The 22,830-nt window shown below is 41.8% G+C and overlaps 1 protein-coding gene across 7 annotated transcripts in view; it reads right to left on the bottom strand.

Annotated features, from left to right (window-relative positions):
- SYNJ1 (synaptojanin 1) overlaps positions 1–21,011 on the bottom strand; it is a 105,956-nt gene extending 84,945 nt beyond the window's left edge. For 6 of the 7 annotated variants that reach the window (XM_077819277.1, XM_077819286.1, XM_077819296.1 and 3 more), the window contains exons 1-6: positions 20,941–20,994; positions 19,278–19,423; positions 5,928–6,014; positions 4,979–5,246; positions 1,487–1,712; positions 110–193 (exon numbers count right to left, since the gene is read on the bottom strand). In XM_077819277.1, the coding sequence (XP_077675403.1) occupies positions 110–193; positions 1,487–1,712; positions 4,979–5,246; positions 5,928–6,014; positions 19,278–19,401 (789 nt within the window). In that variant the 5' untranslated portion in view covers positions 19,402–19,423; positions 20,941–20,994. Of the gene's footprint in view, positions 1–109; positions 194–1,486; positions 1,713–4,978; positions 5,247–5,927; positions 6,015–19,277; positions 19,424–20,940 lie in introns of all 7 variants that reach the window. The other variant, XM_077819263.1, reaches the window with a different exon arrangement.
- Positions 21,012–22,830: the final 1,819 nt, after the last annotated feature.

Genomic DNA, 22,830 nt, shown 5'->3' with positions numbered 1-22,830 from the left:
CCAGTCAGTCAAGAAGCAAAAGTCTCTCCCCCAAAGAAGAGTTTCATCTAGAGCTCAGCCAAAAAGATAACAGTGCAACAGGGCCTAAACCCCTATCTTAACTACTTACCTGCAGACCAGGCTGCTCCCAAAATAATGGGACAGATCCACGAATTTGTATGAAGGAAGACACACTGTCATCTAGGAATATCACCTGTTGAGAAAAAGCAGTCATTTTACTGGGGAATTGCAGAAACAAAGCAGTCTTTTTTGCATTATCTAAACACAGTGAATAAAATACGTCTAAACACGTTGCATATGTCATAGTATAAGCAGGAGTAACAATACTTGTTATTTTAAAAAATTCATATTAAATGACCTATGTGTCTGATGCCTCAGAATGCACAACTTGAATAAATAAGTATTCAATAGTAAGAAGATAGACTATTCCACAGGGACAAGTTTAATGTGGTTTTAGAAAGAGGCTATTTTTCTTTTTAAATTAAATCCTGCTCCAAGTTCTCATAAAAAGTGTTCCTCTGTAAAGATTTCTTTAAGACAGCAAGGCGGAGTATATTTACAACTTTTTAATTTCACACCCACTTTTTAATATATATTTTTGGTAACATTTAGACAAAAAGCATACATAAGACTTAAGTTTTCCATTTTATTTCTCTTACACACAATCCTATGTAAGAATCTTGGAAAAACAGACAAAAATATTTAACCTGATTATCGTAATTTAGTTTCTAGGAGCCATTTCACATTCATCTTTAAAACGTCCCAAAAGGCTCTTTTAAAGTTTGCGAAGAAGCTTTGATTTCTCTTTCAGTATTCAAAATTCACTCTTATTACATACCTGAACGTTTCCTTGTTTCTGTAAGTTCTTAGAACACAAAAGTTAAATTTGGGACTTATGATGGTTTAGTTACTTTATTTCCATTATGAGATGCATGTTTTTAAAATGACATTGTCAAGTAATGAGTTACTTTAACTCCAAGATTTCCTCGAAGTGTTAATATTTAGCCTTAGGTTAAAAGCAATAAATTTCAAATGTTATAAAAATAAACTGCGATTTATCATCTAATAAGTAGCTTACTGGAAAAATATGGTTCAAGAAACTTGACTGCATACTGACCCCAATCCTGCACCTGGGCGTCAAAGCCAATGGGACTCTGCACAAGCAAGCACAGAGATTCACCCAGCTATGACCTACCCACATATATACAACCGCAGGATCAGATTCTTCATAACAATGCAATCAAAAGTTTCTACCACAGAATAATCTATAATTTCATGAATTACAGTATAGTAATAGTTCCAAATTTAGGGCAAAATCCTCAGTGTAAATTGACTTAGCTTCATTGACTTCAAAGGAAGAACACCAACATATATTAGCTATGAATCTGGCCCACGATCTACTGCCCTGGAGCAAAAAGCCATAAGTTGTTTACTATCACATTGAGTACAGACAGATGGGCAATATAGTTAAAATAATATAGCATACCTGTTCTGTTTCAACAAAATTAGCAACATGACCATCATCATTTGTTCCCCGTACATTAAACCTTGTCCCAGCTCGTTCACAGCTTAGTCGTGAAATGAGGCAAGCCTTTGCCTGTTTGTGAGCTGCATAAATTGTTCTAATCTCTACTCCTCCACACATGAGACGCAATAGCCAGTCATCACAGTTCACACCATAATGCTTAAGATGCAAATGCAGTGATTGGTTCCTATCAGAAATAGAAGGGACTCAAATTAATGACAATGAGAGAGAAATAAAAAATGGCTCATTTTGTTTAGGCAACTGCTGTCTTATTTCTGAAATTCCACACTCAGTATAAGGAATGTAAAGAGGAAAGCTTTCCATAAGATGCACAGTTTCATCCACTACTCCTATTTAAACATACTTGACATAGCAAAACCTTCTAGAAAGTAGCTTAGATGTTTGTAGGACAAAATTGTGCATAGTGAATTTTAATGGACATAAAAACGGACAACCCAGAATCTTCGGTTAATACTGCAGATTCTCCTATCCTTTCCTAGTAATGTGAAAACCATGGATTAGCAAGTAGAGTTTTCATGGTCATTCAGTCAGTCTCAGAGAAATAAAACCAGAATGCCAACTGTGGGGCTATTTTGTGTGTCATGTGTGATCCACCAACTCATTTCATATAGGCCACCCAATAACCAATTGGTACACTGCTAACCACGACAGAATTTGGACTGGCTACAAACTGAAAAATCTGCGTGTACTCCTTTAACAATTTCTTGGGACAGTTTCCCACTCCCAAAAAGCTTATTTTAAAACCGTGGAACATGTTACCATGTCAGAGATCCTGAAATGAAAGAATAATTCAACAGGCTTCTTGGAGTGTCATCAGTATTTGGGGCATCTCAGTTTTGTTCAAATGATGTTCGCTTAAGCTAACAGTGCTTGTTTTCTTTGAAGCACCCTATGACGTTGTCAGTTTACCGCCAGTTAGTCAACACTACAACCTAATGATGAAATTCATTGATCCAAACAACGGGATAGGTGATTATGAAGTGTAATCCAGGTTGTTAAACTACTGGTTATGGGATTTTGTAATAGGTATACAAGTCAAAAATTATAACTTTGGTGTTATTACTGTATTAATGTATGAAGTATAAAACTAAAGGAGTAACAAAAAATGAATTCACTTAGTCATACTCCAGGTAATGTTCAGTGTTCACTACAGGTAACAAAAACATAATGTAATTTACATTAGTAAGTGTTTTATAAGCAATAGTATAGACACTATAAGAATTCTCATAAAACAAAATATCTAAAGTAGTATTTTAAATTACTAATATGACAGTCACAATGATAATAGCAGCATTTCATTAGTTAATTCAAACAACTTTTCTAAACACTGAAGCAGGGTTTGTATAAGTGGGGATAGGGGAAGAGAGGAGAGAAAAGGTAAAGAGAGGTAATAATGCAGAGTGCTGACATGTTGTAACATCACATTCACAATGTTCTAAAATTAAGTACAACTCAAATGAAAAAAGCATAAACTAGATAGGTCTGTGAGCCAACAGGAAGCACTTTAAAAAAAATAAATTGTCAGTATCTGGTAAATAAGATTATAGTTTGCAGCTAGTGTTGGGCTTTTGTACTCCTTTGGAGTGAGAGATTCACTTATGAAAAGAGAGAGAAAGTTTACTGAATAGCAAAAAAGATACGGTCAGTAAGAGAGATGGTTCTCAGAATATTTTATTGTAACCACAAATAATTTCTTAAGAACTTTTCTCTTAACACTCTCAATGCATTAGTGGTTTATTTTTAGTTTAGTTGTTTATTTTAATAGTGTCACCATTGTTTTTCAAAATACATACCTGACTTTTAGCAAGCATTCCAGAGAAATTTATAAGTATTTATTAATGAAACCTCAAAAATTCTGTGGGTTGGGTATGTATTATTTTGCAATACAGTACAAGGATATGCTCTGTTGAAACAGGAGATTGGGAACCTAAACAACATTTTTCTTCGGGGAATCTGACAAATGGATTTTCTATACAAAACTCTTGGCAAGATTAAAATGTGTATACAGAATAGTACTTTTTAAAACTGATTTTTAGTGTTTAGTTTTCTGGATATGCAAATCTGGGTCATTTAATCTATTTCACATTGTAACTAGTGATTTACTGGCTAGCTACTGAAGGCACAAAAAGCAGGTGATTTGAATAAAAAAAGAAAGTTAAGGATGCACAGAAAATTTAAAACCAAGATGATTTGAATAATATCAACTACCTTGATGGTCCTCTAGCATGGTGATCTTAAGCCTTAAATTACTAGCCTATTCATATAGCCAAAGCCAATTTCCTGGGGTATTGGCACGCAAAGAGAAGAATTCTACTGGAATGTGTGTGTGGAGACATTCCTGGCCTGACCCATCTCCCCAAAGCCCCGATTTCCCCCCGCCCCATGTTTTGTATGCTTGACCTCACACTACAGCTCTACCTTGTCATCCCTCTATCCCCAGTTCCCAAGAAGGAGTGGCAAAGGGTAGGACAGAACTGACACAGAAACAGAGCTGCTCTCAGCTGAAGGTGCCACATCAGTGGAAAAGTTACAGCAGGCGGGAAACAAGTAGCTTTTCACCTCTTCTAATGTGCACATACGTCAATGGGGCAGTGTTGAGTCTTTCAGTAGCTGTAGGAGGGTTACCTATATTCATGCAGCATCAGAAATGGAAGAAAGGAAGGCTAAAGGCAGGGGAGAATAGAAACTGAAGCAGAACCTCACCTAAGAATCATAAGAACAAGTATACTAACCTTCAAAAATTCTAAGGTTTACTCTTAAGAGTTGTAATACTGTCCATAATTTCTCATCATTGGCACTAACTGACCCATTTGTTTGCAGTCTCAGCAGAAACGAAAGCAATAGTACTTGTTTTATCAAGAATTTCATATATAAAAAGCCACATACCTTTTATTTAAAACTTCCTTCTACAAGGAAGAACACAATGTAGTAAACCGTGTAATAAAGAGCTGCAAACGAAGAGTGAAAGCAACATGTAGCTTCCAAACGACAGAGGGAGTATCACAGTTTTAGAAACAGTGCTCAGAAGTAAGAAATGCCCTTTGGAATCTCCCATCCAATACCAGTTTTCGATAGAAAAGCAATGATACATTTTACAGAGGTTCAATCAGTTTCTTCAGGCAACACAAAAAGCAAAATGTTACATCGTAACAAGCGTTTTGATCAAAGTAAAATATTGTGAGTTTTCACAACTTGATCTTTTAGTGAAGACAACACCCCAAACTGTGTCGGATTTTTACTGTAGAAAATGTTCAAGCTCACTTTTATAGGAGTCTGAAATAAAATAACATGGAATTATATATGAGCCCATTTTAACAATCAAGATTTTCAGGACAGAGTCAATGATCAAAACTTGCCGTAGATCAACATGTACACACATACTTTACATGCATTACATTATGTCAGGCCTGGCAAAATGCATTATCAACTCACCAGAAAAATCTATTGTCAGTGGTGTGTTCTTGCATGCTACGGTGAGCATTAAGACTAAGATCTAAACTGACCCCAGTAGCAGACCATGCAAAATAAAAATTCCCCGAGTTCAAAACTTTGCGCACTTCTGAAATACGATCTTCATCTGAAGGGTCACTTCGTAATGATATGAATTCAGTGGAAATAACTCGAAAAACTTCAGATTCTTGAATCTTTCCCACAGACATACATCCTGTGACTAGAACCAGATAATGTAACAAAGTGTCTCCTGTAAAACCAAAAATATAGTTGAGCGATGAATTCTAATTACAAATATTTTAAAGACAACTAGTGATTTTCAGCCTTTTTCCCCGTCCTAAACCCTATTTACCATTTCAATATAGCCAATGGTTACATCCACCAAGCTTCGTTCCATAGCTCTGGAAAATTTACTTACTCTTAATTTTTAACCAAGGCAATTCCTTTCGGTATTCTATTTTGCATGAATATTTTGACATAGCAATACGATAATTTTACAAGTCATAAAACAACTATACACAGTACTGTATCTAGTTTTGGGTTAAGATTAACTTTGTTCATTAAACAGTGAAAATTGAATTCAGAGGCAGTACAGTGAACCTTGCCATGTGGGTGATGTTGGAAGATTTCTCTTCTTGAACAAGTATACACATGCACCCCTAATTTGTAAGCTCTCAACTTCCCCTATGGAAGTCAAGAGATTGCAAACAGGGGGAGGGTATTATTGAAAGCAAGAAGGGTTGTGAAAGTGGAAGTTATTTTTGTTTACTCTTTGTTTCTGGTAATACTCACAACATGCTAGGCACAGTACAAACACTAAAGGAGGCATAATGCTTGTCCTGAAGATGTTACACTGAGGTTTCTTACAGGGACAAAGAGGCTCTCTCCAAGTAATAAATAATCACTTTTTTCATTGCTTTTTTAAACTCACCCAGATTTAACCTTAATACACCTAAAAGTCCATATGCATCCATTACTTTGGAGTATGTGCTCTTGATTGCCTCTTTCTCTGCAGATGCTATAAAAAAAGAAGATAAAGTCACTATTCTAAAAAAAAAAACCCTTTTGACTTAACAATGTAGCTCTGAAAACAGTTCCACTCTGAACTGGAAATTAAAGAAAATACAGCAATAATGCTTAAGGTATCTGAAGCTCTTAGAAAGTTACAACATTCAATTATATCACTATTCCTAAGGACTCCTAACAGCATTAAGTGACATTTTAAAACAACAGTCAATCTGTCTTCTGGGGATTAAAATATATTTTACTTGTGTTGCTATGTGAAGATGAACAACATGCCTGCTATCTTTGCTAAGCTTTAGCAAGTCAGTGCTTAAAATAGCGAACACTGCCAAATTTTAAGACTTACTTATAGAAAAGTCAACCTTGAACCAAGACACAAAAGGCGGGGGGGGGAGGGGAGGGAATAGAACTAGTGAAGTACTACAGTTTTTCAGTTACTGGTGTTACTCAAGCACCAGACCAAAGCACCCTTTCCCATCCTATCACCTAAACAAACTGCTGCTGTTTTCTGATGACCTACAACAGAAAAAGCGGGAAGAAACAGAACTAGCACAATGGCAGAAAAAACAGGCCACTAGACTCAAGACAATGAATTTCTTCAACAATACACCACCATCACTTCGCTGCCATCGAAGCAGCAGTTGCACCCTGAAGAACTTTCAAACCCACTCAACCCCATAATCACAGACTCACAGAAACGAAGGGATGGAAGGGACCTTGAGAGGTCATCTAGTCCAGACCCCTCCCCGAGACAGGACAAAGTATACCTACACCATCTCTGACAGATGTCTAACCTGTTCTTTAAAAATCTCTAATCACCGGGATTCCAGAACCTCCCTTGATAAGCTATTCCAGTACTTAACTGTAGTTAGAAAATTTTTCCTAATAGGTAACCTAAATCTCCCATGCTGCAGATTATGCTGATTACTTCTTGTCCTGCCTTCAGTGGATATGGAGAACAATTCATCACTGTCCTCTTTAAAACATCCCTTACCATATTTGAAGACTTACCTCGTTCTTCTCTCAAGACTAAACATACCTAGTTTTTTTTAACCTTTTCTCATAGGTCAGGTTTTCTAAACCTTTTATCATTTCTGTTGCTTTCCTCTGGACTCTCTCCAATTTGGCAACATCTTTCTTAAAGTGTGGTGCCCAAAATTGGACAAACTACTCCAGCTGAGACCTCACCAGTGCCAAGTAGAGTGGAACAATTACTTCCCGTGTCTTACATATGACACTCCGGCTAATACACCCCAGAATATTACCTTTTTTGCAACTGCTTCAAATTGCTGACTCAATTAATCTGTGGTTCACTACATCCTCAGATTCTTTTCAGCTAGACTGATGCCTAACTAGTTAGTCCTGATTTTGTATTTGTGCATTTGATTTTTCCTTCAAGTGTAGTACTTTGCACTTGTCTTTACTGAATTTCATCTTGTTGATTTCAGATTTGTCGTGGTTGTTTTGAATTTTAATCTTGTGCTCCAAAGTGTTTGTAACCCGCCCCTCCCCCAGCTGTGTGTCATTCGCAGGTTACATAAGCATTCTTTCTACACCGTTATCCAGATCATTGTCCTTATTTTGCTGCTCTCACACTTTCCTTTCCTTAGAATCATGAAATCCATCATTTAATTATAGTTTTCATCCAAATTGCATCCTACATTCAGTTTTGCAACCAATTCCTCCCTGTTAGCCAGAATCAAGTGTAAAATGACTGTCCCCCTGGTTATTCCTCTACCTTCTGATACAACAAGCATTCAAAGAATGTATTGGAGACTTTATGTTTTGCAGTATTAGCTAACCAACAGATGTCTGGGTAGTTAGAGTCCCCCAGCGCTACCAGGTCTCTTATTTGGGATATTTCTATTTGTTTTAGAAATGCCTCATCCACCTCCTCCTCCTGATTTGGTGGGCTATGGTAGACCCTTACCATCATGCCACCTATGTTTTCCACCCTCATCCCCCTTTCATCTTCACCCAGAGACTTTCAACTGGTTTGCCTCTTACCTCCTTCTGGACCTCAAAACAAGTTTATATAATTCTACAGACTGTATGGACTACCTCAAATTGAAGGGAGGGGGGAGAGATAGCTCAGTGGTTTGAGCATTGGCCTGCTAAACCCAGGGTTGTGAGTTCAATCCCTGAGGGGGCCATTTAGGGATATGGGGCAAAAATTGGGGATTGGTACTGGTTTGAGCAGGGGGTTGAACTAGATGACCTCCTGAGGTCCCTTCCAATCCTGATAGTCTATGAAGGGATGTAAGTAGGAAATATCGCAGAGCAGTAAACTTCAACTGTGCTGGAAGGACCCTGTGGTAGTTGCTTCATACAGGATCTTGGGCTGGGACCCAGTTGAAAGGGAGGGCCGGGGTCCCCTTACCATATCCTCTTCAGGGCTGAAGCCCAGATGCAAGTGGACGCCAGAAGATTCCTGGCCAAAGATCAGGAACCAGGAACCACAATTGCCTGGTCAGGGAACCAAGGGGCTGGATATCATGTGTGCTAAGCAGTAGGCCATTGGGCCCACAGAGCAGACTATTGCAGTTTACAAATACACAACTTATTTCTATGCAATTTGTTGGGCGTGGAGAGGATGAAAGAGGTCTATAGTAAATTAGGTAAGCAGCATTATATTTATGTAGCAAGGGGCTGACAGTTTCTGAAGATAGATACTTTGGGGGCCATAAAAAGTATAACTCTTACCCTTGCATCTAGTTCATTTAGGACCAAGTACTGTTCCTGTTTACGTCAATGGCAAAACTCACAGTATTACTACCTCAAAAGGTTTATAAAATTATGTGTGGAACTACAAAAAATCATGAGAGCTTTAATAATTTTAGGAAAAAGAAAAGGAGTACTTGTGGCACCTTAGAGACTAACCAATTTATTTGAGCATAAGCTTTCGTGAGCTACAGCTCACTTCATCGGAAGTACTCCTTTTCTTTTTGCGAATACAGACTAACACGGCTGTTACTCTGAAACCTGTCATTATGCAAGGCAATAATTTTAGGGTTCATTTTGTGCATCTTCAGGTTTTTGAGCCTTTAGGATTTATGTTTTCAAGCTTGTCTTTGTAATTATGAGGACTAGAAACACTTGTTTTTGAATTACAGCAGAGGTTCTAACATAATTAAGTGACTCAAGGAGCTGAGGCTTTAGAAAAAATGTCACTAGAGTTGGCAACATTGCTCCTCTTCAGTGGGAGCACGATGGGTTTCATTAAGGAATATATCTGCAGGTTACCTTTAATGCTTTGCTTAAAAGAGTGAAATAACAGATTGAGCAATTTGGAGCGTAGCTTGTATCTTCACTCTTGAACTAATTAGGCATGATTTTTAGTTTCACTTTCATAGTTCAATACACTGTGGTGGTATTATTCATTGCGGAGACATTTAAATGATAGAACAGCCCACACACATTTTGAGATTGTGGGGAGGAGGAGTGAGTCAAATAGGAAAAAGATCTCAATGCAGTAATAAAAAAAATAAAATAAAAAAAAAAACAAATATTTTCAGGTCCTAGCCATTACATTTTAATGCTGAAAACCAGTAAAAACACTGAGTTCTGAATAAAGATACATCGGAGACAAGTGCATAAAAAGACACCTGTCTGAATAATACCACTTCAAGTTTACAGTTCATTAATCTGGAAAATTTAAATTATTTCAACTACTGTGCACTACAGTGGAAACAAAACCACAATCAGACAAGTGAATATGCAAATCAACCACATGGTTTTTACTTTATATTATCACAATCAACAAAAACCATCTCTTCAGCAATTTTGATTTCTTGGTCTAGTTGTCAGATTACATGATGAAACATACAGGCCACCAAAATTACTTTTATTGTTAAATGCCTTATCCTCTGCATTGTACCTAAGCAAATTTGAATGGCTGGTTGAAAAGTGTATATCACATGGTTTCTTATAAAGTTAGAACACATACCTTAAATAAAAAGGAATTTATATAAAATGTTTAAGATAATACAAATACGCTGAAACATTATGACAAATATAATCTAAGTAGAAAACCATAAGAAAATATTAAGAGATGCTGCACGTTTTGTATCTAAGGAATTATAAACAAACTTTTATATTGTGTTATTTCAAACCTAACACAGGATCATGTAATACTGCACCATAATCAGGCTTGGAAGGGATTCGATTTTTATTGGTAAATGTCAGTTTCATGGTACACATACAAACCAACGGAAAAAAAATTGCCACCAATGACCATCAAAATTTACAGATAGGTAAAGTAAGAAAAATGCTGTTTGAGAATTCAGAGTTTGATTTAATGTTATTTTGTATATTCTGACATGACAATTCAACAGCTATAAAGTTTTAACTTTAACATCTACGATCATTAAATATTCTGACCCCCCCATAGTTTTGCACACCTGTGAAAATTTAAAATTGAAAAAAAAAAATGCTTAAAAACAAATATTGATATCCACCAAAATTATTAAAAAAAATAAAAATTGAATTCTGCCAAACCTAACCATAATGAATCCACACAAGGGGAAAGATTGAAGTTCAGTATACAACCTTAACTGTCATTTTCTGACTGGGGAGTTTAGCCATGCAACCTTAACTCTTAATATAATTTTCATCCCTCTGGATTTTAGTATCTTTCATACAGCCTGTATTTAAAATGCTTTGTACAAGTAAAAAAGCAAACTCTGTATATGGTATAAAGTTAGAGAAAACAATGGTGCAGAGACATCGTACAGTGAAAAAGAGAAAAGCATTCACAAAAAAGTTTTAAAGGCAATACAACGATAGATTGTGCATAAGATACAATCAGATATTTACAATTTTTTTCTTAGAATTACCATAATGTATGTAAGGAATAGCTTAAGACAAATAACTGGAAAGAGACGGGAAGAGTAATTACTACCACATATTAACATTTTATTCAATTAAAAAAACCACAGTTGAGAAAGCTACATACAGTTCCACACTTACTACTGATTTGTTTTTGTTTTCAGCTCTTTTCATTAGACAAAAACACCAGGAAAAACAAGAGCAAAGACGAAATGGACCAAAGGATCTTACTCAAGCAAATATTCCCAAATTTTGAATTAAATTTATATAAAATGAGCAAGAGATTCTAACTTTAAGCACCAATCTCAAGCAGACCAACATCAGAATCCATTAACTAACTCAGGGGTGGCCAACCTGAGCCTGAGAAGGAGCCAGAATTTACCAATGTACATTGCCAAAGAGCCACAGTAATAGGTCAGCAGCCCCCCATCCGCTCCCCAGCCCCCAGTGCCTCCTGCCTGCCGGCAGCTCCCACCAATCAGGGCCTACTCCCCCCCCCAAAAAAATCAATCAGCTGTTTCACATGCGCTATGGGGGGGTAAGAGGGGAGAAGCGAGGGCATGCAAAGCTCAGGGGAAGGGGCAGGGGCCTGAGCAGCGAGCATCCCCCAGCACACTGGAAAGTTAGCATCTATAGCTCCAGCCCCAGAATCAGTGCCTAGGTAAGGAGCCACATGTTGGCCACCCCTGAACTAACTGATTTAGGAGCTCTTTAAAATGAGCTATCAAAATCACATGAAAAAATACATTTATGTCATCCATAACTTCACAGTGCATAGACTCATCACCTGTATTATTTATTTAATTCATCCCTCAAAGAAACATTTTTCTTCGTTCTGAATAGTTACATTTAAGTCCGAGGGGGAAAATCCATTAATACAAAGTATTTCTCTTCCTCTTGGCTGCATCTATAATTTAATCCCTCTAAACTGTAGATACAAAATGAATCTGGATTCATGAAGCTGCCAGATATAGATTTTGAATCTGAAGTTATTTTTTTTAAGTTATCACTGTTTCATTATTTAATCAGAACAAGTGACCTAATGTTAAATAGTCTTGTTTGATTCCTAAGAACTTGAAACTATGTCTCAATTTAAGAACTAACCATCTTTCTTCCTCTTGTTTTCTATAGTGTACAACACAGATCTGAGCCCTTCCCTCCAAAAATAAAACTGCATTATTAGTTACTTAGCAGACCTACTGGAGTTTTCTACTCTTTTTCCCTTCCTGATTAACAGAACATCTATTGGGAAAATAAAATTTCTAGAAGTCATCTATAATTATTATCCTGGTTATGGTGCAAATGCTTTGTCAAAAAGAAGCATCTTGCAGCATATTGTGAAGAGTATCAAGTAGACATATCTTTCAGAAAATTATTCTACAGGTGAACCCTCTTAACTAAGAATGTTTTATCTTTCAAGCTCTTTGTCGTGGGCTTTGCAAGCAGCTCTGTCCAATGAAAGTGTAGCTGTCATGACTAGTCATGAATAGAGATGGTCACTGAAGTTGCTGGATCAAAATCTTTTGAAGCTTTGGAGGTGAGCCTTGAACTGAAAACAGAAGAGAACTAGAATCCAATTCCAGACCTCAACTTTCATTTTTTATTCTCTCTTTTGAAGGCTTCTTCTTATCCACAAGTCAGCAGTTCCTCAAAATGTATATTTTTTTAATTTTTCAGAAATAGCAGCAATTGTGCACCCTTTATGTTGGGGGGAAGTTACGGAATGCACTACTGCTCCAAATCTCCAGTCACAAGGAAGGAAATAAGCAAAAGCTCTCCATTCCAATCCAGAAGCTTCTAGATGTTCCACACACCATGCAAGCAAGGGAAACAGGAGAAAGGACAGTCTTTTTCATTGCAAGAGTGTCTACAGAAAAGCTGCCTAAACAACTGGAAAGTGTAGCTGAAACAACTAGCAGGTGTAGCCAAATCAAAAGCACATTCCCATTTAAATCCAGTACAGCATCAGCTCAAACTACAGAAAGCACACACTATACTTTTGCTGGGTGCTACTGACAAAGTAACTTTTTGTAGAATTCATAGCAGGCAGCACTGCAGAATAAACTGTAGAAAAGGATTTTTCCCTCATAGTCCCAAATTATGATACATTAAACATGAATACATGGTTGTGGCTTGGATTTAAAATGCACAGCAATAGGAAATGTAGTTTTATGTTCTCCACAACTCCATTAATAACCATAACTCTTGGGCACGTGTAGTGTCAAGGATTGCCTACCCCGGTGTAGCATACCGTGGCACACATGCCAAAGGAGGCACGTGAGCTGATTTTCAGTGGCATTCACACTGCCCAGGTCCTGGCCACCAGACCGGGGGGGGGGAGGGGGGGGCTCTGCATTTTAATTTAATTTTAAATGAAGCTTCTTAAACATTTTAAAACCCTTAATTACTTTACATACAACAATAGTTTAGTTATAGATTAAAGACTGATAGAAAGAGACCTAAAAACGTTAAAATGTATTACTGGCACGCGAAACCTTAAATTAGAGTGAATAAATGAAGACTCGGCATCCCACTCTGAAAGTTTGCCGACCCCTGCACTACACATTCAAATGAAATGTACTGAGCATTAGAAGAAATTTACAAGCTCCAGTACTGCCAGCCTCACAGTACACTGCACCTTCCAGAACACACAGGTTTTGAAATAGGATTTGAACTTGGAACAGAAGAAAGGTATGCAAACCTACTGGACCCCTTTAAATGCCATCTTAGCAGAAGCCCATCACCCTCCCAGTTAGAAAGGAAGGGATAAAAATATTAACCTTCTCCATCCAATTTACCTTTAAAATGCCACCTGAAAGGGTTTAAAAGACTCAGAGGCTTTTCAGTTGGACCCCTTTCACATCACAAGCCTCTGAGTGTAACCCCCCTTATAGATTAAAAACACTTTTTTGTATATTTAACACCATTATAAATGCTGGAGGCAAAACGGGGTTTGGGGTGGAAGCTGACAGCTCGTGACTCCCCATGTAATAACCTCGCGACCCCCTGAGGGGTCCCAGCCCCCAGTTTGAGAACCCCTGTTCTAATCATTCATTACCATGAAGCGATCACACTCTCTTGTATTGCTCTGCAGGGAGCCCACAAACATGCTCTCTCTAAGGTTCCCAAAACCAGAGGTTCTCAACATTTTTATTTCGGAGGCCCCACCTCCAGCATACTATAAAAACTCCAGGGCCCAGTGGGGACTCCAGCTGTGGACCCCTGGTTGAGAACTGCTGCTCTATGACAGTGTTTTCAACCTTTTTTTATTTGGGAACCCTTAAAAAATTTCAAATGGAGGCATGGACCTTTTGGAAATCTGAGGCATAGTCTGCAGACCCCCAGAGGTCTGCGAACCACAGGTTGAAAACCACTGCTCTCAGAGCTTTAGCAGTAAACATCAGCATATCTACAGCTCCTGTGTTCAGAGTTTAGTTGGAGGCTGCCATATAATTATATCCCATTTAGTAAACAGAAGCACTTATACATTTCAATTTTTTAAAATAAGAGTTCTCATGAAATATTTTTGCATTATAGTGAGAGCAGCAATCTGATCAGGAAGATGACTTCCCTCCCTGCACCTCTCTAGTGAATCAACAGGGGAAGTGAGTGGGAGGCTGTCTCCACTCTTCAGTTGCCTGCAATGAGCAAAGGAGGACTTTCTACCACGGTGGGGCTCTATAAAATCCTCATTAACGTGAACACGGATGGAATCACAGAATCAAAACAACAACACGGAATCCAGGGTCTCTCCAGCACTAGGACCGTGGTGGCAGGTGAGCAGGGCAGGCTGCATGATTGAGCTACATGCACCACTGGAGGTAAGAGACCAAAAGGTGCGGGGAGAGGGTTCCAGGGGACTAGGGCCATGAGGGAGTGCAAGCATTTGGGGAGAAGGGCCAGCATCTGGGATTTAAGGGCAGCTTCTGAGAACTCAGTTCCTTGCGGTGTCAGTTTCACGCCCAGAGTTGCAGCTCCCGGGCAGACTCCAGCCATGCAACCAAACATTGATTTCGGGGAAGGAGTTGGAATGGGGGCGGGGAAGGGGTGGGAAGAGGTGGGGCCTCATGGAAGGGGTGGAGTGGGGGCGGGGCCGGGCAGCGGGGGTGGGGAGGTCAGTGATGCGGCCCTCGGGCCCACGTACTAGTCCTCAAGTGGTCCTCATGGTCATTTGAGTTTGAGATCCCTGGGGTAGACGATATTGCCCTGACCTGTCATTCATCTCTAAAGATGATACAGGCACACCGATACCTGCACCACAGATGATCTTCAGTGAATTCCAGAACAGCCAGCCCTGACCAATACTGAACGATATTGGCATGTTCTCTACTCAAAATCAGCACTGTGCCTGAACGTCAAAGAAGCAGACTGGGCCGCTCTTACTATGACTGTGGACAACACAATCTCCCACAGTTTCCAACGCTGAAGACTTTTGACCGTTTTACTGCACTCTTAATCTCCACCGCAAAGAAGAACATCCCCCAGGGACTCAAATCATCGTACACTCCATGCTGGACTGCTGAGACTCCTGGTGTTATCTGGACTGGTGATCTGCTAGGTCACTCCAATCCTCGACTCTGGGAGCCAGCCTTACCTTGCTCTGCTGTGAGAAACCCCACTCCCGGGCTGTTCACACACAGCCTCTAGCATGTAAACTGCTCCCAGCTACGCGAATGTGTGCTTTTGGCCAGCCGCTGCTTGGATTGTGCAACCGAATGACACTAGCCAATAGTTCCGGTCCCAGACACAATCCTAGGAACCTCCATCTTGTACTGTCCAGTTATGCCTGCTGGATGCTGCAAGCTTATATGAGTTCGTCAATTTAACAAAGAAATTGATATGCACCAGGCTTGTTATCCCAAGGCGAATCTCTGATATGCTTGAAACCAAATGCACTGCTTCAGGTAGAATAAAAAAACAAATTTATTAACTACAAAGACAGATTTTAAGTGATTATAAGTCAAAGTACAACAAGTCAGATTTGGTCAAATGAAATAAAAGCAAATGCATTCTAAGCTGATCTTAACCCTTACAAACTTAGATGCTTCTCACCACAGGCTGGCTCATTGCTCTTCAGCCAGGCTCTCCCCTTTGATCAGTGCTTCAGTCGCTTGGTGGTGGTGTTTGTAGATGGAGGTGGGAGAAAAAGAGAGAGAGAGAGAGAGCATGGCAAACCTCTCTCCCTTTTATCATGTCCTTTCTTCCCTCTTGGCTTTGTGCCCCCCCCCTTCAGACTCAGGTGAGCATTACCTCATCGTAGTCCCAAATTGACCAAGGGAAGTGGGGGGCGGGGGGTGACTCACTCGAGAGTCCAACAGATCCTTTGTTGCTGCCTAGGCCAGTGTCCTTTGTCCCTGTGAGGCTGGGCTGGGTTTGTCCCATACATGCCCTGATGAGGCGTGAAATGCCCCTGGAGAGTTTTTGCCTGGGCCTCTGCTCCTGGAGAGTTTTTGCCTGGGCTTGTTTTAAGCTATGAGGACACGTTTTCAGTCTCAGAACCATGTACATAAAATTACAACCTATAACATTACTGTAACAACAATGCTCAGTGCATCATGAGCCTTCCGAAGACACCCGACATGACAAAATGCATTGGATACCACACAACCATATTATAGGGATGAACATGGGGGGGTACAGGGTGTTCCCCTGAGGTACACAGCATCACAAGCTCCGCCACAAATATGATGATTGTAGAGACCTAGAAATTGGAAAAGTCCTCCTAGCATCACTGGATCCAGCAAGGCAGAAACAATGGCTTGAATGCATAGGTCTAAACTTCACACACTCGAGCAGAAATGCCTAGAACTTGCTGAGACACCTGGGGGCTGCAAATCCCCACATGCCACTAGGCTGCAGATGAAAAAACAATGTCCTCACTGCTCAACTTTTGTGGACATTAAAACACCCAGTGAACAAACAGTATCGCAGACAAGTCCACCATTGACTTTGGCAGGTGACATCCACATGCCCTCCAGCATTTCAATGGTCTGGACCATTCACAAGTAAGGAGATCAATACAGCCAAGAAATTGGGAAAAGCAACAGGAAAAGACGGTATCCATCCTGAGTCCACTAGCATGGAAATAGATGATGCAACTGTTCACCAACATCCTGAAGACTAGTGAATTCCCCCGTGTGTGGAGAAAAGCCAAGGTTATTGCACTCCTAAAGCCTGGAAGACCTGCAGATCACCTTTCTAGTTACAGGCTAATCTCCCTCAAGGACCACCTACGTGGTGATGGAGCATATGATTCTAAACCAAACTGGGCCCACTGTGGACACAAACCAACCCAAGCAGCAAGCTGGACCGCACAGAAGTTGCTGTGACCAGGTCCTGGCCCTCACTACAAAATCAAAGCTATATTCCATTAAAAATTCAAGACCAATACTGCTTTCATCAATCTGTCAGCAGCATATGACAGTCTGGAAGGGTTGTCTGCTACTGAAGCAGACCAAAGAGATCCCCTGTGCGTGGATTTTCAGGCTGCTGAATACCATGAGCATATACCTCAGACGTCAAGTCAGCAAGCTGCTCACTTTGAATAATGGGTTACCACAAGGCTCTGTACTTGCTCCAACACTCTTCAATATATGCATGAGTGATACGCCTGAAATGATAGAGCAGATGTTTGTGTATTCTGATGATTTGGTATTCACAATTCAGGCCCATAGCTTTAGAGAATTTGAAGTGACCTTTACATCTGACCTTAAGATCATGGAGGCAAGTGGCAGCTGAGACCAAATCGGAGCAAATAGGTAGTCTCCACTTTCCATCTTGACAACAGAATCGCACAAAACACTAACAGTTGAGTTTTGTTGTGAAACTGTGTATTATGACCCAAAGCAAACATATCTCAGTGTCATTCTTGACCATACACTCACCTTTCATGACTATCTTTAAAAAGTAGCCTCTAAACTAAAGCAAAGACTCACATCAACATTATTCAGCAGTTAGTGAGAACAAGCTGGGGATCAGCTGCCCCAGTGCAACAAACATTGGCCTGGGCCCTGGCATACTCAGTTGCAGAGTACTGTGCACCGGTGTAGACGAGAAGTTTCCATACCCAACTTGTGGACAGGCAGCTGAATCAGACCATGTGAATCATCACGGGAACTCCAAAATCAACACCTCTACCATGGCTTTGTATTTGGCAAACATCCATTGAGTTATCCATTGAGATATAGCCACAGCACAAGAACTTAAATGCACCAAAAACTACCCAGATGTTCCCATCTGGCAGATTATGGATAACATGCCCCAACAATGCCTGAAATCATGAAAACTCATGACCACCTCATGTTTATGGATCCGGCCTGGGAACGACAAAGCATCTGGACCCCATCTACCATTCCAACCAAGCTTATTATTAATGACCCAACAAGCCGCCCTCCCGGTTTCAACCTGCCATGCAGACTTTGGACCACATCGAGCTGTATCTGAACAAACCATGGAAGACACAACTACTTGATGCACAAGTGTAAAATCAAAGACTTACTTTCATGCAACATTCAACATGAGAACATCCAAACCATCACACACATCATAATTCAGTGCCCCAAACATGGATTCAAAAGTGAAATGGATGATACTCACCATACCACAAAAGAGGCCTTGAAATGGCTTATAGACCTACAACTGCATCTACTAAAAGTCATTCTGCAGATGCCAAACACTCATAAGAGATTGTTTTTGAATCATTTAATCAGTGAATATTTTCATGTGAAAATTACACTGATCATTTTATATGATCTTCACTGAATATTTATAAAAGCAACTGCTTTGTAAAAATAGTTTTCTTCAAAAAAATTTTACTTACTAGTAATCTAAGATGTACTGCACATATGCAAGTTTGTGATTTCTTAACAGGGCTCAGAAACGGAAATGGACAATATATTATTATAGAATGTAACAAGACAAAGCAATAATACAAACAAAACTGAAGATGAAGAAATGAAAACCATCAGAGATCAGAGAGAACAAATAAATTTAGAAAATAAATAGAAATGAGAAATATGGAATTTTTGTGAGGAAATACAGCTGATTAGTTTGAAAAATAACAGCATGTCGTACTCTCAGAGGAAGAGGAATTTGTATTATGATGAACAAAATATAACTAGGAGTAATGGGATTAAATTAATACAGGAAAAATGTAGGATAAATGTCAGGCAACACAAACTGACAAAGTCATTTAAACTGTAGAATTCTCTCTTAAGCAGGTAGAAAAACCTTGCCATTTTACTCATTTTAAAGTAGACTGAACACTAGTTACTGTATAAAAGAGAATCATCTAACACTAGGGAAAGAACAGACTATGTGATGTAACAAGTCATCTTCTGTGAGTTAAGTAAAAATAAAAATAAACTTGATAGAATGCATTTTCATGTCAGTCAACTTTTCACATTGTACTTAATAAAACATATTGACTTACAGAGGACAGCCACAGCTCCAGACTCAAACATGAGGCACTCTTCCTTATTTCTGGTTTCCACTATCACACTGAATGGAGGTGGATCCAGTTTGTGATAGACACGATATCCTTTGCTGAAAGCCATTTTTCCTTTATCAGAGGCAGCCCTGTCCAATACAAGACCATGTTAGTGAAAGCTTCCTGTACCTTCAGGGTTCTCACTGCAAAGCAGTCCCAATTCTTAGCCTCACTCAGGTATTTTAAGAGAGTATCTAATTGGGGGTGGTGTGGAGAAGAAGGGTGAAGACATGTCATGTCATGAGAAAGACAGACAGAACCCACACAAGGACTGAACGATTTCGGCTAAAGCTCAGTTTGCTCAGAAAAATGTATTCCAGGGATAATTTATAGACAAACATTACAATGAGTTGGCTTTTAGAATACAAGCACCTAAATAAGCAACTTTTAAAAGAGCTCATTTGCAGATTTCACCAGGTTAGCAAAAAACATTTCACATACATTTATTTAGCAGACTATGATTTCTTGGATAAGAGGGAGTCATTGACAAACATACCACACTGAACAAAAAGAGTGACAACTACCTAATGATGAAAGTGGGTGACTAGGAGCCCAGACAGGTTCAATTTTTAGCTCTAGTAGTGACTCTGACCAAAGGGACTCTGCCAGTGGTTTAAGGCCAAAAGCGGTTTATTTTTACAAAACTTAGTGATGACAGACATGTTTTTGGCACTACTGACATTTTAATGGATGCAGGTTTTTGTTGTTGCTTGTTTGGATTTAAACCTTCCCCTATAGTATTTACTATGACTCAAACATTATGACACTGGGCTAGTGAAACTGACTAGAAACCAGAAGATGAGACTATAAATAAAAGTGAACTCAGAGTCATTAGGCTAATTTTAATCACACAAAACAAAAAGGAAAGGGGGAAAAGTACAAAAGGGGAAAAGCAAATAAAATAAAGAACACTCTATTTTAGCAATCTAAGGCCTTGTTAGTAACAAGGATCAGGCCTTTTAAAAGCATCTGGGTTACCTTTTATCCTAGCAGTACCGCCTGGACCTCTCCATTTCTCAATTCCCTTCTCTCGAAAGGGCCCGATAGTTACCTATCTCCTCACAGGGGGCCAGCGGGCACAGAGCACGCTGCCATGCTCGGATGGGACGCCGGGCAGCAGCGGCAGCCCAAGCTCGGATTATTCCCCTCCCAGGGCCGCGGAGGGAGAGCGGCAGGGCCGGAGCGGCGGGGAGGGGAAGGGAAGGGAGGGGAAGGGACGAGACACGGGCGAGCTCACCCCGGGCCGGCCCCCTCGGGGCTCCCTGGGATAATGCCCGGGGACCGTGCGCGGTGAACAGCTCACGCGGGGGAGGGACGCAGAGCCCCCAAGGCAGGGACAGGCAAACCCGAGAGCTGGGAGATAAGCGGCCCTGCCCCTCCCCCGGGGACGGACGGACCCGGACAGACCCAAATACCTCCCCCACCAGACAGACAGACAGACAGGCCGAGCGGGTGTCGCTAATGCTCAAGGATCCTCCATCTTGTGCAGCTGCTGCGGCGCCACTTCCCTCAGCCCCGCGCCGGTCGCACCCGGGGCTGAGCCGCGCAACCTCGCCCCTGCCCCTGCCGACAGCGTCCCCGTCCCCCGCAGGCCCCAGCCCCTCACCGGCTTCGCCGCCACCTCCAGGGGCGCCTCCTGCTGCGGCTGCCGGCGACAGCGGCTACCTCACTTCCGCTCTGGACCGACCATCTCTTCCGCATTGCGCCGCCCGGGGCCGGAAGTGGGGGGGAGGGCGGGGGAGGAGGGAGAGCTGAGCTGCGCGTGGCGATGGGTGCTCGAGGCGGGGAGCTGGGGCCGTTGCCTCGCTGTCACGTATGTAGGCGCTCACGAGCCTCCAAGCGGAGGGGCGCGCGAGACACCCCCCTCCACATCCCTGCGGGGTGTGGTGCCCCCCCCCACCGCGCCTCAGTCTGCAGGTAGGGGTGGCAGATTTGTAGAAATTTTGGTGGTGCCCAGAACCCACCCGCCCTCCCTCCAAACTCCGCCTCCCCACCTGCCTAAGGCTCTGGGAGGGAGTTTGGGTGGGGGAGGGGGTCTGGGGTGCAGGCCCTTGGCTGGGGATTAGGGTGCAGGAGGGGTCCACGGTGCAGGCTCTGGGATGGAGTTTGGGTGCAGGCTCCTGGCTGGGGCAGAGGGTGGGTGTGCAGGGGGGGTGAGGGGTGCAGGCTCTGGGCTGGGGCAAGGGGTGGGGGTGAGGGGTGCAGGCTCTGGGCTGGGGCAAGGGGTGGGGGTGAGGGGTGCAGGCTCTGGGCTGGAGTTTAGGGATAGGAGGGGGTGCAGGGGTGAGGGCTGAGGATGAGGGGTTTGGGGTGTGGGAGGGGCTCAGGGCTGGGGCAGAGGGTTTGGGTGTGGGGGGATGTGAGGGCTCAGTCTGGGGCTGGGGATGAGGGGTTTGGGGCATTGGAGAGGCTCAGGGCTAGGACGGAATGGCAGCCTGCCCTGGCCCCAGTGGACAGGGGCACTAGATCCCTGCAGCAGCAGTTGATGCTGGAAGCCAGCAGAGCAGAGTCAGCGTGAGCTGCAGGCTCTGGAGCGGTGAGCGGGGGCAGCAAGTGGGGGCCGGGGAACACTCGGGGGAGGTGTGTGACGGTGGCTGGCAGGCAGGGCCGGGGGAGAGACCTGGCCCCAAACACTGGTGGAGCCGGGACCTGAATATTGGTGGAGCCCGGGCACCATGAGCCCATATAACTTGCCGCCCCTGCCTGCAGAATCATAGAATCATAGAATATCAGGGTTGGAAGGGACCCCAGAAGGTCATCTAGTCCAACCCTCTGCTCGAAGCAGGACCAATTCCCAGTTAAATCATCCCAGCCAGGGCTTTGTCAAGCCTGACCTTAAAAACCTCTAAGGAAGGAGATTCTACCACCTCCCTAGGTAACGCATTCCAGTGTTTCACCACCCTCATCGTGAAAAAGTTTTTCCTAATATCCAATCTAAACCTCCCCCACTGCAACTTGAGACCATTACTCCTCGTTCTGTCATCTGCTACCATTGAGAACAGTCTAGAGCCATCCTCTTTGGAACCCCCTTTCAGGTAGTTGAAAGCAGCTATCAAATCCCCCCTCATTCTTCTCTTCTGCAGACTAAACAATCCCAGCTCCCTCAGCCTCTCCTCATAAGTCATGTGTTCTAGACCCCTAATGATTTTTGTTGCCCTTCGCTGGACTCTCTCCAATTTATCCACATCCTTCTTGTAGTGTGGGGCCCAAAACTGGACACAGTACTCCAGATGAGGCCTCACCAATGTCGAATAGAGGAGAACGATCACGTCCCTTGATCTGCTCGCTATGCCCCTACTTATACATCCCAAAATGCCATTGGCCTTCTTGGCAACAAGGGCACACTGCTGACTCATATCCAGCTTCTCATCCACAGTCACCCCTAGGTCCTTTTCCGCAGAACTGCTGCCTAGCCATTCGGCCCCTAGTCTGTAGCGGTGCATTGGATTCTTCCGTCCTAAGTGCAGGACCCTGCACTTATCCTTATTGAACCTCA

Source organism: Eretmochelys imbricata, chromosome 1 (assembly GCF_965152235.1).
Source record: "Eretmochelys imbricata isolate rEreImb1 chromosome 1, rEreImb1.hap1, whole genome shotgun sequence".
Taxonomy (NCBI): Eukaryota; Metazoa; Chordata; order Testudines; family Cheloniidae; genus Eretmochelys; species Eretmochelys imbricata.
The sequence above is the reverse complement of the archived record's forward strand: the minus strand, read 5'-3'. Positions and strand labels throughout refer to the sequence as shown.